At 36.1% G+C, this 15645-nt stretch overlaps 2 protein-coding genes across 2 annotated transcripts in view; one reads left to right on the plus strand and one right to left on the minus strand.

Moving 5' to 3' along the window:
- Positions 1-1560: 1560 nt before the first annotated feature.
- LOC126917492 (3-hydroxyacyl-CoA dehydrogenase type-2-like) lies at positions 1561-5422 on the minus strand. The gene is made up of 4 exons (XM_050724398.1): positions 5408-5422; positions 4981-5142; positions 2179-2605; positions 1561-1757 (listed from the first exon to the last, which is right to left on the minus strand). The coding sequence occupies exons 1-4, from the start codon at positions 5420-5422 to the stop codon at positions 1561-1563; spliced, it is 801 nt and encodes a 266-aa protein (XP_050580355.1).
- Positions 5423-10805: 5383 nt separating this feature from the next.
- LOC126917494 (3-hydroxyacyl-CoA dehydrogenase type-2-like) overlaps positions 10806-15645 on the plus strand; it is a 31560-nt gene continuing 26720 nt past the window's right edge. Inside the window, exons 1-2 of the mRNA XM_050724399.1 lie at positions 10806-10832; positions 10908-11030. Coding sequence (XP_050580356.1) covers positions 10806-10832; positions 10908-11030 — 150 coding nt within the window. The remainder of the gene's footprint in view (positions 10833-10907; positions 11031-15645) is intronic.

The following is a 15645-nucleotide window of genomic DNA, read 5'->3' on the forward strand; positions in this document are numbered from 1 at the left end:
TCATAATACCTTATTTTTAGGTAAGTATACAGGACAAAAATAATGAACAAACAGAATATAAATATATTCCAATAAATATTAGATTGATTAATCTTCGTTTTCCTGTTCAACCGTGTTCGCGGGGAGACGCGTTTGCAGTATAACGCATCAACGACAGTCGCAACGTCTCGTCTCGATACGATAATCGATGCCACGAATCAGCCGATTGCCTATTTCGGTTAAAATAATAGGGGTGGTTTGAATGATATTCGCACTGAGTTAATAATTAAAATATCGCTTAACACTGAGTTATCAATTAAAATATCACTATTTGTTTCCAACAATCTTTGAAGAATATAAAAGTCTACGAATGTTATGTGTGATAAATGTAGATAGTGTTTTTAGCAAAGCGTTATTCGGTGACGATGATGTCGGGAAGGAAAACTAGTGATGGGTTGTCGCCACCCCCACCGAAGGTCACTCGTCGGTGGAAGCGACAATCGAGTACCTCTTATACCATATTTCACCGTAATGAGCAATAACTCTAAGGAGTGTCCCAATTTTCAGTATGTATTGTATAAATTAATGGCCTCGACAGTAATAAAAAATTTAAATCTTCAGCAATTCAGGATTCCTTAAGGGTTCGTACAAATACGTCTAAACAGATGTTTGAGTGGAATAGAATATATAAATAGTAGAGTCACGAGACGTGATATTTTCATTAGTACAAGTATATTCTCAAACTTGTTTTAAATATGTATATTGTATATATATATATATATATATATATATATATATATATATATATATACACACAAAACACTGTATATTATTAAAAACGAAACGTTATCTTTCGTAATAAAAATCGTATTACTTAAGTCGATTCTTGTTAGAGCTTCGAAAAAGTAATAATTTCAAAACGATTAAAATATTAAATTATTATTAAATATTAAATATTAAAGTATTACACACTTAAACACTATTTATTATTAGATAATATCGAATACATACTTATACAAAGATTAATTGAAAAGAGAGATACTTATTTTACACGACTATACTCTATGTAAATACCTATGCTTATGTTTTGTTCCCACTGTACGCCATCATACATTCAAAATTATAATTGCTTAGAGAATTTTTTGTTTCGATTGTATCAGTAGCTTATATCTAAAACTATATTCTCCCCATTTGGCTACGGGTACTTGCCATTTGATCACGAATTGTACCCATTCGACCACACATACTTGCCGTAGATGAATATATATACCTTATACCGGTACCTTTCGTAATAAAAATCGTATTACTTTAAGTTGATTCTTGTTGAACCTACAAAAAAGTAATAATTTCAAAACGATTCAAATTAAATTAACTAATTCGATAATTCACAGTAAATAGACTCCTAAATAACAACAAATAACTCCAAGTATTCAACAATTAAGTACTGTTTTTATATTAGATAACGTCGGATATATATTTGTAAAAGGATTTATTGCAAAAGAGAGATATTTATTTTACACGACTGTCCTGCATGTAAATACATATGCTTATGTTTGGTTCCCACTGAATATTTTCATAGATTCAACATTTTGAATGTCCTTGTGAATCTCCTTCTTGATTGTACCTGTAGCCCATATCTATACGTATATTCTCGCCATTAATCAATGGATTTTCGATGCATGCCTGAATCAAATGAGCGACTTCCTCGCAGGTTCCGTAGCGTTTTGGTGTGAGTTTCATTGCGATCCACCGCTTTCTTTCCTCTTCTTTTTGTAGAGCTAAATGTGAGCAAGGATTTCAGTGATTCTACATTATTTACGGGCAGACATTTAAACTGTAACAGTTTATTAATGAACAAAGACTACAATGAAATTATTATAGAATAACTTATTTATGGCGTGCATCCTCGAATTGAAATAAATCAAAAAATCGCGATATGAATTTTATGAATGGTTTAATAAAAGCCATTACATTCTTGTTAAAGAATGATAAACTCGTAGTTTGTACGACACAATAATTGACCCGAACTACTGATGATTTGTGTTAATATATTGATAGCAAAAAATGTACATCTAAATACACATAATCGTGAATAAAGTGTAAATATTTATGCATTTATTCCGCATACATGCTTTTTTTATTGCACGTATAAAAATAAAAATTCCTAAACATTGCATACTAGTCGTAATACTAACACACCTGTCATGGGGCTGTCTATGTAACCAGGACAAATTGTGACAACACGTATTCCTTGCGATGCAAGTCCTCTAGCTAAAGGGATCGTCATGCCGGAAACAGCGGATTTCGTGGCGCCATAAGCAACTAAACCAGGTGGTGGTTCATAAGCCATCGTGCTCGAAAGATTTATAATGACTCCTCTTTGTTGATTTGAATCTGGTTTGTTCTTTGCCATCAAGCCGACCATTAAGCGCGTTACGTTAAATAAACCCCACACGTTAGTTTCGAAAACGCATCTGTACAGGTCAACAGAATGTGGCTTCTTGTTCTTGAAATCGTAGATATTTTCGTAGCCAACAACACCAGCAGAATTAATTAGTACGTTCACGCCACCGAATTTCGCCTTCGCACATTCGATGCTCTCTAATACGTCCTTTTCGAGCCTCACCTGAATAATATCGTACAATCATTCATTATGAAAACATTACGTATTACTATTAATTCAGAGTTTCGATAAAATATGAAAATTTTACAATGTGACATTTCTATCGGATTACTGTTACTTTGATCGTTTTTTTTTTTTTCGTCTTGTTAATTATCATCTTATAGAAATTTTAACACGATTAGTGCCATAGAGATCACCGATAACCGGTGCACCAAAATTAGTAGAAATGCATAATTTGAACGAATGTCAGTAGTTACAAATTTTTTATTATTTCCATCTTTAATACAATAGTGTGACGAAATTAATGCAGTATAAAATATATAAAAATAGTTTTATTGATACGTGAAATATAGATCTATTATGTGCGCCCCGTACAAATGATTGTCCAACATGGGATAATCCGCTTTTACCTGCACGAATAATAACCCTACGGAACGTTTCGACTTGAAAGATATATCATGGGCAATTAAGGCCTTGCGTGTAAAGAAGACAATGCTAAATCTTGTAGCGGATCTTTAGAATTATTGCGGATCCGAATTCGTATGACCGAGGTATGGATTATTGTTTATAGTAGGACCCGGGGAGTAAGAACATACAACAATTATTTAACAACGCGAAGAAACGATATGAGCTAATTCATAATCGTAAAAATTAAGTGAAGCGAGCGAAATTGCTGTATAGCGGAATGGGGGCCGCCGGTGCCCTCAGTGAGATAAATTCATTAACACTTTGACTGCCACGCCGAAATCACATATTTCGCTCAGGATGCCACGGGAGTATTTTTATTTTTCAAAGCATATAATGGCAAAATAATAAATTGATGATGTAAGACAACATTCTTCCCCAATGGACCGTTTATCTTATTGGTGGTCATGGGTGACCACTGTGGCGCCTTGCTGACAGCTGATAGCGAGATATTATAGCAAGTCTTCGTGTATTTCAACAAACCATTCGCATTTGTTATTTCGTCGTAAGCAAAAATTCTATATATGATAGTAAGATATGTGCGCACTTCTAACTTCAATTATATGATTAGAAACCAGCATTTACGATAATTTTCTAAGGTGTTTTTATAATAATATTCGTAAATTACCTCTCAAAGATATGGATGCAAACACAGTGCACCGTTAGATACACGATTTGTTCTTATTTTTTTTTTTTTATTTATGTTCTAATAAAAATGTTTAATTGTTTAATGGGGCAATTTTTGTTTCAAAGTATCTTCTATTTATCGGTTATATTCAAAATGCCCTAACTGTCAATTTTCATAGAATTTTTACAATTGTAAGAAGTTTAAGCGCTCCGGTCACCAATGACCACCGTGGCGTCACACGAGAAACCGTGGCAGGTCATATATGACCGACGTGGCAGTCAAAGTGTTAATGATGATTATACAGAGTTATATATCTCTTGTAGGTAATATTTCAACATTATATGTATCGCATAATAAAACATTCATTGTGGCACCACCGCCAAATCTTGTCAAACTGGCGTAGCATTCGACGTGTTAATATAATATTAGGCTGGTCTACATTAAATGAAACTTGAAATTCATCTAGTTTCTTCGATATATAAGTATAAATATAAAGTAATTTCCTTGTTGTTCAATGTACTTTTGTTCGACCGTATTCAACGTATTTCGTCAGCGACAGTCGTAATTTCTCGTCTCGATACGATAATCAACGCCACGAATCAGCCGATCACCTATTTCGGTTATAATAATAGGGGTGGTTTGATATAAAATATCGCTTAACACTAAGTTATCAATTAAAATATCACTATTTGTTTGCAACAATCTTTGAAGAATATAAATGTCTAGGAATGTTACGTGTGATAAATGTAGAATGTGTTTTTAGCGAAGCGTTATTCGGTGATGATAATGTCGGAAAGGAAAACTAGTGATGGGTTGTCGCCGCCCCCCACCGAAGGTCACTCGTCGGTGGAAGCGACAATCGAGTACCTCTTATACCATTTTTCCTTACATACAGGGTTCGAGTACCGTACAGGAAAGAACCCCTAAATTTTACGGCTATTAACGGAATCCTTGGGATTATATTTGAGAATATATTTCAATAGCATTTGTCTATCTTGACAAAAGATGGATTAGAGGCTATGGTAGAATTTCGAGACATAACAACTTTCTTGGAAACTATCCCTTCTCATTATATAAATATTATTTATAGTATGTATAGCGGTAAATAGTAATAGAAGATTTTATTCAATACATGAACGAAACGTTATATAAAATAATGGAGTTATGAAACGTTTTTGAAGGAGTTAAGAATATTTACTATTTCCCGATATCATTTTATTCGATATAAAGGATAGGTTTATTGGGAAGAGCGGTGGTAAGAAATTTTACGAGCAATTGAACTTACGTCGGTACACGTAAATAAAGCTTTTTCGCCCAATCTCTCGGCAACTTTAGCTCCGTTGCAAGATATATCGGCCAGAACCACCTTGGCACCTTGACAATAAATTTTCTCCGCGACAGCCTTCCCGATTCCGTTGGCACCTCCAGTGATGTACGCAACTATATGCTAAAATTCGTTATTAATAATCCATATATCCATGATTATTAATTTTTTTACTTCTTCCTTAATCTTTCTTAATTTTTTATTATTATATTTATCGAAAGAAATTTCATAAATCAATGAATCTACGATTTAATGATTGCATGAAGTTCTATTTTCCGTATGATGAATTTCGTTCTAAAACGCGAAAATAATGTTTAAAAAATTCAGCAACGATATAGTCTACAGCGTCTTACCTAAAATATAGAGAAGAAAATTATTCCAACATTACCTGCAATTTCCCCATTTTGACATTCCTGGGTTATTACACACCAGGGGGCTGAAATTGGATGTCTCTTGTTCCTTACTTCCCTTCGTTTGCTCTAAGAAGATTTCAAGTTAGTCAAGTACTTTGAACATTCCGAAAAAAAGGGAAAAAATCTTTAAAAAATCTGAATTTTCCTCTGCTTCCACTACTTAAGTGGCAAGTATTACACGATGCTATTATTTTCACGAAATTTTTTCAAGCATATACCACGATAAATACTTAACAAAATTTCAAGAAGATTATGTAGGAGAAAAACGTGATAAGCAATTTAAAAGTTCTTTTTATCAAAAATGTTGGCTTTCGTGGTATTAAACGTTCAATGTCATAGGAGTGAAGTCGCATAAGCCGATTTTTACATGCAATAAATTTAGATTCTTGTTGCTTTGATTGTTTAAGAAATGTCACAGATTTATCTATTTCCGAAAGGCTTATATCTTTGATCTTAAGAAATAAATTATTACCTTTCCAACTACCTTAATCGAATCAAATAGAAAATATAAAAATAAAAAAACCGATAAAAATGCACTTGTCCCGTCATTTTCTTATGTAATCTTAAAAAAATTCAAGAAATTTAAGGAAATTACATTACTTGCCAATTTGTACAGGGTTACGTCTATTCTTCCGTTATGTTATTTAGTGGATCTATCTATTTTTTCTAATAATTTCTGATTAGTTGAGACGATGCATGGTTAAAATATCGTAAAATGGCAATTGAAGATGAACGACTGTCATTCCGATTTATCTACGGTATTCAATGCTCTTCACGAGTATAATCGATGAAAATGAGATCTAGTTAACACTGAAATTTTAATTTTTTATATGATCGCAATCATTAAATTATTTTTTTATCAAAGGAAAATTGATTTTAATTTTCAAATTATTTCTTTACCAAATCTATCATAATATTCGAGCCGTTTCTCTTTTCCAAATCAATGTAATCTAATTACAAATCCTCCGATTTGTCAAATCGATAATAATTTTCCAACTATCATTATTTCTCAACTTATGCAATCTGTTTTAATTTATTTCGTTTATGAATTTATTTTTTTTAATTTGCATGTCAATTTTATCGGAATGGTAACCAATGAGCTCTAATTCACCAAATTAGTAATTAAATATTTATGAGATTAATGGTAAAATAGATTTTTATCACATGTAAATTCATCTTTGACGCACCGATCCGATAAGGCGGCAATGTCAGTCGGACGATATAACCTAATTCTCGACGATTAAATGCAACGGTTGCGATAAGGCTTGTAAATTGAGCGAATTATGCCGTTGGTACCGGTACACGACGTGGCCTCAACCGATTAACATGCGCATTACGCGAGGTTGGAACGCTCAACCTGACATTTGCATTGGAACGTGTCGAACAACCTGAGACCTCTATAACACCTGGTGCCGCCGATTACTTGTTTCATTGATCGTAAAGTGCATTCTTAAAACATCTTTTGAATTCATTGAAGAAAAGGTACTGACATTTACTTACAATTTTTACATAAATCTTTTAGAACAAAACATGAAACAATTCAAGCTTCTCAATATCAAGGTTTGTAGATATAGAATTTTAATGGAAAAAAATATATCAAATGAAATGTATAACCCGTTGATCATTTCCTTCATTTTTTATAGATCTACAACGATGTATTCTGAGAGATTCTATTGAAAAAACTAACATTTCATTATTCTTTTCGATATATTTCAATGTGAAATATTCTTTAAATATAAAACGAAGTGAAAGATGCAATTATTTGTTACACAGAAAATACAACTGATCGACATCTTTTGTTATCGTTTGCATTCAGATTCGTTGAGGACGCACTTCCCTCTTGAAGGAAATGAAGACCAGTTCGTGGCAAAGAAAGCCCAAACGAAATCGGTCACGTTAACAGAACGACCGATGGAAACATTTCGTTCTGATCTCCGACAAATTGTTAGTTCGTATGCTCGACCAATTTCAATCCTCCTCTAGTTCCAATTTCCTGCGCGTCATTACCGGTGTTCGTAGAGCCACGGTGTCGAGGACCACGAGAAATCTTACAGCGTTCCTCTCGTTGGAAGAAACCAGTTCCATCCTAACAGTTCGCTTCTGTTCGCGACAGTCATCGGCTTTCGTTCTGCCGCCATATCCGCACCTTTCTCACCCTCCACGACTAATCGTCCCCACAGCCGCCAATATTCAGCCACGTTTTCCAACACACTGTTGAGTATCGAGCGTCGACAGAACTCTGAACACAACCTTATACTCGGATCCGTCGTTCTGCACACGACTGCGAATCCTGGAGAAAGCCAGACCAGAGCACGTTTGAAATTACATTATTTGAAATATTATTTCAAATAACCTGTTACTTTATTACGTAATTATTGCCAGACCTGTGAACGCTTTCGAAATAATATTTCAAATGACATGTTATTTTACTTCATAATTGTTTAATCAGTTCAGATAATAACGAAATAAAACAACTTGTCCTTTGAAATAATGAATTAAGATTTCAAGGAAATTCTTAAAATCATGGAATTAAAAGTTCCCGAACTTCTTACATTAGCGGAATTTCTATTATCTGAAAGTTCCAAAACTTCCGAAACTTCTCTAACCTGAAAATTAATCAATTCCAGAACTTCCTATATTCCTAACTTTTCCAAATTCCTGAACCCCCCTCCTCCCTCTCTCGAAATTCTTCAATTCCAGAATTTCCAAATTCTAAAATTCTCAGGTTTCAGACATATACCGCAAATACGAAAATTCCCGAAGTTTCCTAGCTTTCAAAATTTTCAAGTTACCGAATTCCGTGCGATCGTTTCTCCTTTTAATTCGAAATAAAATTTCTCCCACTCCCGGTTGAAACCTGGCTGGAAGAAATGAGGCGGTAGAAGGGAGGAGGATGTGAAGCTCGAGGGTGCGAGGATGCTGGGACGTGAGTAGGAGAATAAAGGGGATGGGGTAGAGGTCGCAGAGGTCGGACACCACGTAAATTGCATACCCGATTGCGGTCTACTGAAGAGTGGCGCCCTCCACTGGGCAACCCCCTCTTCAGACCGTACCAACCCCAAACTGGATCTAACAAGCCAGCAACCACAGACTAGGTTCAGCTTGCAACGGGACTGCCACCTCTAGGGATTGCCGCCGGGTAAAGCCGGTGAACTGTCCCTCATGTCCTGACTGGAATCCCCTGCTTCCTTTTCTGTCTCTCCCTCCTTCGTTCCTCCTCCCTTCAGACCCGTGAAAACCTTCGTACCCATCCAGCCGTCCTAACAAGCCCGTTTACGTTCAGCCCGTAAACCTACTGACGTTACCTCCAGCCTCTACACTGGCATGGCGAGACGCTGTTTCTCTGATCGCGACACCCGTGGCTTTTAGGAATGGATTTATTTCCAGGCTGGATGATGGAGATCGGGAGATCGATGGGAAATTAGATGATTCGAGAGTTTTCGGTATTGATGATTATCAGATGGATTTCTAAACGAATTTACATTTTTATGAACAGAATCAGAGAGATTTAGATTCATCTTACTACAATAAATATTGTGACGTGCAGTCGACATTTTAAAGAATTAATAATGTAACGAATAATCCTTCTGTTGTGAATAATCGACGGCATCAAATATCGTTTCGCATTTATTAAATCGAAGATTGCTAGATTTTTACAGGCAAAGATAGACTGTAAATGTTTATAGGTATCATAACCTAAAGCAACGGGGAAGCAGAGATTTATTTAATTCGTTGGCATATTGTAACAAGCACCATATTTTGAAAGTTTTATGTATTTTTTGAATTCGAAACTTTTCATGTTCGGAACTTCTAATCTGATTTACCATTAATTTATGCAATATCCATTAACCAAATCGATTAAAGTTCCTGTAGTAAATATTAAAGTCTACCAAAATCTTGCAGTATCGATAACGTTTAATTTCTCATAAAAATGTTGATAGAATAATTCATACGAGAAAGTAGTAACATTCAGACAACAAAAGGATGTAAAAAAGTTGAGACGTAAAAAAAGCTAAGCACTTTCGATAACGAGAGGGATATCTAAGAGAGTCCTAAACATGCCTCGGAGCACCAATTATTCGTCTCACCAGACGATTACTGCACTTTATTTAGCTTCAGCGTTCGAAGGTTCTATTTGTATCTGTTGGTGACACTTATTATGAAATGGCTTCTTTTGAAACGCGCGATCCAAAAGCGGTAATTAGAGTGTCCGGTAACTACAGCGCTCCTTGCTACTCAGCGAGAAAGTGGCAGCCAGGGATTTTCTGTCTTTAGCAGGAACGAGGTGATGCCTGACTTTATACTGTGTTGCGACTCGTTAAACTCCTCTCGCTATTGTCGTAATTGTGGCCCCGCGAAATCTAGCGATTACAATAGCAGCTGGTCTTGCTAATGTACGGGGATTAGAATAACGTTTGAGAGCTTTTTCTCCTAAAGAAACACGAAAATTCAGAAGAAGTCTTTAAAAATTGTAGGTAACTTAATTTTATCGATATATATATAATTTATTTCATTCTGTTTAATTTGTTATTTACATTTATAAATTCATGAAATTTCTATATTCCCACAGTTACTGAATATCTAAATTTTTAGATTTCAAGAAAAATCTGCAGAACGACACAGTTGCAAAGTTATACTGAAAGTTTTAACAAAATCAATACGTTAATGTATGCTAAAAGCGGCGAGAGCTTCATGAAGAAAGAATACGCAAGTGGCATTGCCAACTTTCCAAATCCTATTAATGTAAAATACCGGAATTCTCTGAATGATCCTGTGGATAGGCTCAGATAGGTTTCACATCCATATGTGTGCTTTCGACGCTTTAAAACTCGCCAAGAATTTGAATACAACGAATGGCGTCGCGTCTCCAAGTGGTTTGCGAACTTTCGTTAAGACCAAAACTACCATCAACGAGATGACCCGGATTCCGAACTGGTGATTCTATTCGATCCAATCAATCCCACAGATATTCCTTTAAATTCAGAAAAGAGTACTGAGAAATACCTGATAAATTTTAGTTTTATACGATGCGGTCAATTTGACTCAGATAAGATTTAATATCAATATTCCAATTATTATAGTTTTACTCATTGTACAACGAGAAGAAATTTATTCTCAAAACTCCTAAATTATCTGATTTTTCAAAACTCTTAAATTCCCAAATCGTCGAATATCCAAATCACTAAATTCTCAATATTTCCAGATTGTCAAATTCTTAAACATTCTATTCGACTGAAACGAAGTCTCTTAACCCTATTAACCCGTAAACCCGATTTTCAGGCAAAATCGTCGAGGTTCATCTGCTCTTTGCATATCTTCTTATCCTCTTCGCTTCGTTTCAATTTGATCGGTGGTGTTCGGCGAGTAGTATGCATGCAGACGATAGAGAGAAGCGGTGAGGTACGTTCACTCGACGATAGTCGTCCTAGGCTCTATATACCTGTAGGTACTTTGCGAAAGAAGGTTGTGTTTCAGGTGTCGACGAAGAAAAAGATGCCGGAGATGGAAACAGAGGCGCGGAGGCCGGGTTGTGGCAACCAAAAGAGAAGGAAAGAAACGATGAACCGAAGGAGAGAAACACAGAGAGAGGGTGCTAAGGTAAGATGCTGAAGAGCCCATCTGGCTTCCAATCAGAGTGTTGCCACCAGCACATGTGTTCACGGCACGTTGAAGGTGGCGGCTCAATCAACGGGGTGCATCTCTCTTTGGCCCTCCTCTTCCTTATCCACCCCTCGCTTCAGCCAACTTTATATCACATAATCGAGCTTCGAAGCCACGTCGTTTCTCTCCTCTCGTCGTACGTGTGTGTGTCTGCCTTCCTCCATCTTTTCTCTAACACTTCTCCTTGTCTGTTATACGTACCAATAGAGAGTTTCATCCTTCTCTTTGAATTTGGTACTCTATCCCTGTTGGGTTAGAGGGAAGGAGAGATTTTCTTTCGCGAGCTGTTTCGATAGGCGTTCGTTCGCTTTCTTCGACATCCACGAAACCCTTCAAGACCCTTTTCAATTCCGGAGAACAACTTTAAGACGCATCAACGGCTTTATCTAACGCTGTTACCCCACGGCTGATTACAGAAGTAGTGAGATAGAAAATATCTATCGAGAATTGTTATGAAAGAATAGATGTGTAGATTTTGATGGTTTTTTTTGGAGGGGATGAAGGTGTTGCACAGACTTTATTTATTTATAAAGAAGATAACATACATTAATATAGGTTTAATTCTGTTTTATTTACTACTAACTTTGTAAATTTGTGCTTTATCAAATTTATTATATAAATTTATATTTTAATAGAAATAAGAATCTTGGAAGAATTGTTCCACTAATAATAAATTTTTTTCAATTTTAATAAATTAATACCAACTAATAACGTTTAATATGTTGTTTAAAAGAACAGTAAACTCTCTTTTTGTCGCTATAGGATAATATATTTTAATTCAATTTCTTTACTTACGAGCGTAATCCGGTATCACGTACATCAAATGAAACTCCCTGGTTCGCGTGTTTGAAAGGGTTGCAAGGCCGTGATTGATCCTGTCGCTCTACCATGCGTAGCACAAATACGTTATACAACGTACAAAAAACTCGTTACAAACGTTCAAATACAATTGGATCGACTATTCGATTAAAGAGCCCTAATGCTTCCTCGTTGAGTACACAAAGCAGGAAAGCTGTAAAGCGATCTATGATGCGAAATATTCACGGTCGTTATTGAAACAGGAATTATCAATTTTATCTTATTCCTTTTTTTTGGAGAATGAAGTAAATACTCGTTGCATTTTGATATTTTAACATTTTTCTGACTTTGTGTTTTAACGCTTAAAATTTCTGTTATTTTATGGTGAAAATCAAATAGAAGTTATTAGCAGGGACTAGAATTAAAAATGTTATTTTATGAAGTAAAAAGTAAAGTACACTTTTTATTTTTAGTCATCATATGATATTATTTATTTTATTATTTGTTATCATTATTATTACTATTATTTATTATTTATTAATCTTATTTCACAGTTTATTTGTTTGTGTTCTTTTATTGTAAAAATTAATGTTTGTTAACGTTTTAACCAAATTCCACGAATGGAGATTCAAATTTTCCAATAAAGCGACTTCAGCGCAAAAGATATGAACCAGTTGCGTCCATTGTCGTCCTAGGATTAAGCATTCCAAAGTTCCATAGCAAAAGGGGCATTGGTGAATTAGCATACGACGAGTGGAGTTGTTAAAACGTGAACCAAACAGCGTCAGTTCCGCATCTGCATGATAAAGAGAGAAAAGGCGAATTTGTTTCAAAGACACTCGAAAAAGCTTTCGTGCGAGTCGATCTAGTTGAAAGATATTATGCGCGAAATTCGCCCGTTGCATTTCCTTAATGCTGCAGATGTTTTCTTTGTATAAACTGTTTAATAGTCAAGAATGACTACTCCAACGTTCTCTGATCCATATCTGATACACACACTGATTTGCATAGGATGTGTCCATATGCAATATTATTCAAGTCAATGAATGTAACAACCCCTTTTTAATTCCTGGATCCTCTTGCACAGTTCAATTCTATTTTATACTTTTTTGCATACCACATGCCTTCTGTGCCTCCTTTATATTTCTCAAAAGAGTATAAAAACCAGTATAAAAACAGTCTGTTTATTATATTTTAAAATGTTCTCTCTATATTTTACTATATTAATATTAGATATGAGGTGGATAGGTCGTGATAGGTGCGGAAAAAACACTTGAGTATATTTAACAATATATATTTATTAACATATACTCTATATGTACACTTTGCGTAGAACTCGCGATTACTATTAGCGGTTCGCGATTCGCGATTACAAGTTCGACTTTTGGTCGATGCGTTCCAATGCGCGATATAAGTTCGGATGATGATTGCTTAAGATGTCGAGAAACTCGGATCAATTATTACTGCAAACTAATGACTATTGACTCGGACTGATGTCTAACGATTCACTTTCCGTCACGATGATGTTGCAGACGAAAACTATGATGGGGTGTGTCTAAGGATACGAAATCATTAGATTCGTAGAGGAAAGCCTTCGTTCGGAAAGTGAGGGAAATGGACGCTACTGTTAATTGGTTAATTTCTATGTTGTTGGTTGAAGAAGAATGCTAACAGTCCTTGAGAGGAAGTTGCTAGCGGGAAGCATTGTACGTGTGGAAAGCAGATTCCCGTAGTAGATATCATCTAGGTACTGTTAAGAGAAAGACTATTTGTTCATTTAAAGAACCTTAGCTAAATAAGTCCTAAGATTTATAGCGGGTCCTTAGGCCAGCTGAAAATATACTGTGAAGCTGTATCGATATCTGGCAATAGGCTCTTTGTGTAGCGAGCCACGGGACAGAAATCGTTGAAAAGTTTACTGTCGAGTGCCGCTACAAATATATTTTATTATATTAACTATATTATCGATGCACTGACATTATTAGTTAGTAAAAATTATCGTGCAACTAGGCCTAGCAGCTATTATATTTAATTTCCTCATAATCGTTCTATTATCAATGAACATTAACATCATGGAACACGATAGAACTTTCACGAAACTCGCGCGGCTTTGGCGTTGGCTTTAAATCCTAGCTACCCTTCTCTTTCTCTCTCTTCTCCCTTACTACTCCTGGTAGTTGAGCTCCGGCAGCGCGTCGACGCCATTGAGGAACAATAAATGATTATTGTCGAGACTATTACCGACGGAGTGGCGAGCAGGCCCCATTGGAACTGTTCGGTGGTCAGTTTCTCTCGGTGCATGTGGTCTTGTGTGTACAAGCAGCGCGCGTATACGTGCTACCATTATTTCTCGTATCTCGCGAGTCCATGCACAACCCACCCACCATCCAGTCTACCACTGCCTTTGGCCTTTCGTCTTCTCTCTCTCTTGTACCCCTTTCGCTTTCTCTATTTATCCCTGTTCCGAGCGCTCGACTCTTCTTTGTCTCTAAAATACTGTCGATACGAGCAAATAAACAGCACTCGCTTAATTCGCGGCTACGATCTGCCGTAAGAAAGATAAAGCGATTTTCGAGGAGATTGCTAGAGAAAGAATGGACCCGCAAGTAATTACCGACAGTCTTACTTTCGTGGTTACTTTGTTACTAGCCACCTGTGATTGCTACTTACTCGTATAACGAGGATTGAAAGACACAGATGTTCTCTGAAGCTTTTTTTGCTGTAGCTAGTATGACGTGTTGGTGTGGCGAAGTAATGAGTAAAATAAGCAATGTCGAAGTACCGTTATAACTGGACTGCAAATTTGTCTGCATCGAAAATATGCGAAATTTAAAGATATGAAAATACACAGATAGCATATATATATGTGTATATGGTAATGTTGTATAAGTTGAGGACGAGTGTTACATTATAGATAGTTTAAGGGGACAGAGTTATCTGAGTTATCACAGTGATAACAATTGATCGCCGATAGTTTTCTATTTAGTTCTAATGTCAGCAGGCGATATCGCTGATGGCCACTTGCAGTCTTTTTTAGGCCAAAAAGGATATACATAAGTGTGTGTGTGTGTGTGTTTGCAGCAAGTGCCTGCGTGAAGACAAGAGTCTTAGCCAGCTAGTGCTGTTAGCTCTTTTTACCTATCGACAAAATAATAGTTCAACCTCCCGTAATAGTCATCCGCTCTATCGTCCCTACATATATTATATGATATACAAGAACACCTAAAATATTCAAAATAGAGTACTTGGTATAATTGTTAATGAAAGAAACAGACCTATTTAGATTCTATTTTTTTACTCAGGTCCATCAAAATTTACAATAAATTCGGATAAAAATCCGTAGTGTATTTATAATAAACAACGTTGCTTTGAAAACAGTCTCCAAATTATTATCAACAAAAAGTGTACAAAATTTCAAGAGTTATGGTTACCTAAGTTACGCAAGAACTTGACCGGAAACACGGAACAAGATCTTCGATAGGATCTAGAATTTAACAGGATTCTGAGGTAGAAGACCAGTAGCGGGAGCTGCTTGGAATCCTATCTGTCTACGAAAGGAGGAATTACTAATGCGACCGCGGCAGTGTATGTATATACTGATGTACAGAAGCCGTAGCATTTACATGGCGCGCCGGTAATAAACACTTGCTGAGCAAACGGTGTGTGCTCGACGTTTGATTGGGCCGGGCGCGTAATGACAGGGCATTGTCATGCAAATCTTGTCGAAACCCCGCCGCTTATGGCCCCGGGGCCC

The sequence above is a fragment of the Bombus affinis genome, chromosome 6 (assembly GCF_024516045.1).
Source record: "Bombus affinis isolate iyBomAffi1 chromosome 6, iyBomAffi1.2, whole genome shotgun sequence".
In the NCBI taxonomy this organism is placed as follows: Eukaryota; Metazoa; Arthropoda; class Insecta; order Hymenoptera; family Apidae; genus Bombus; species Bombus affinis.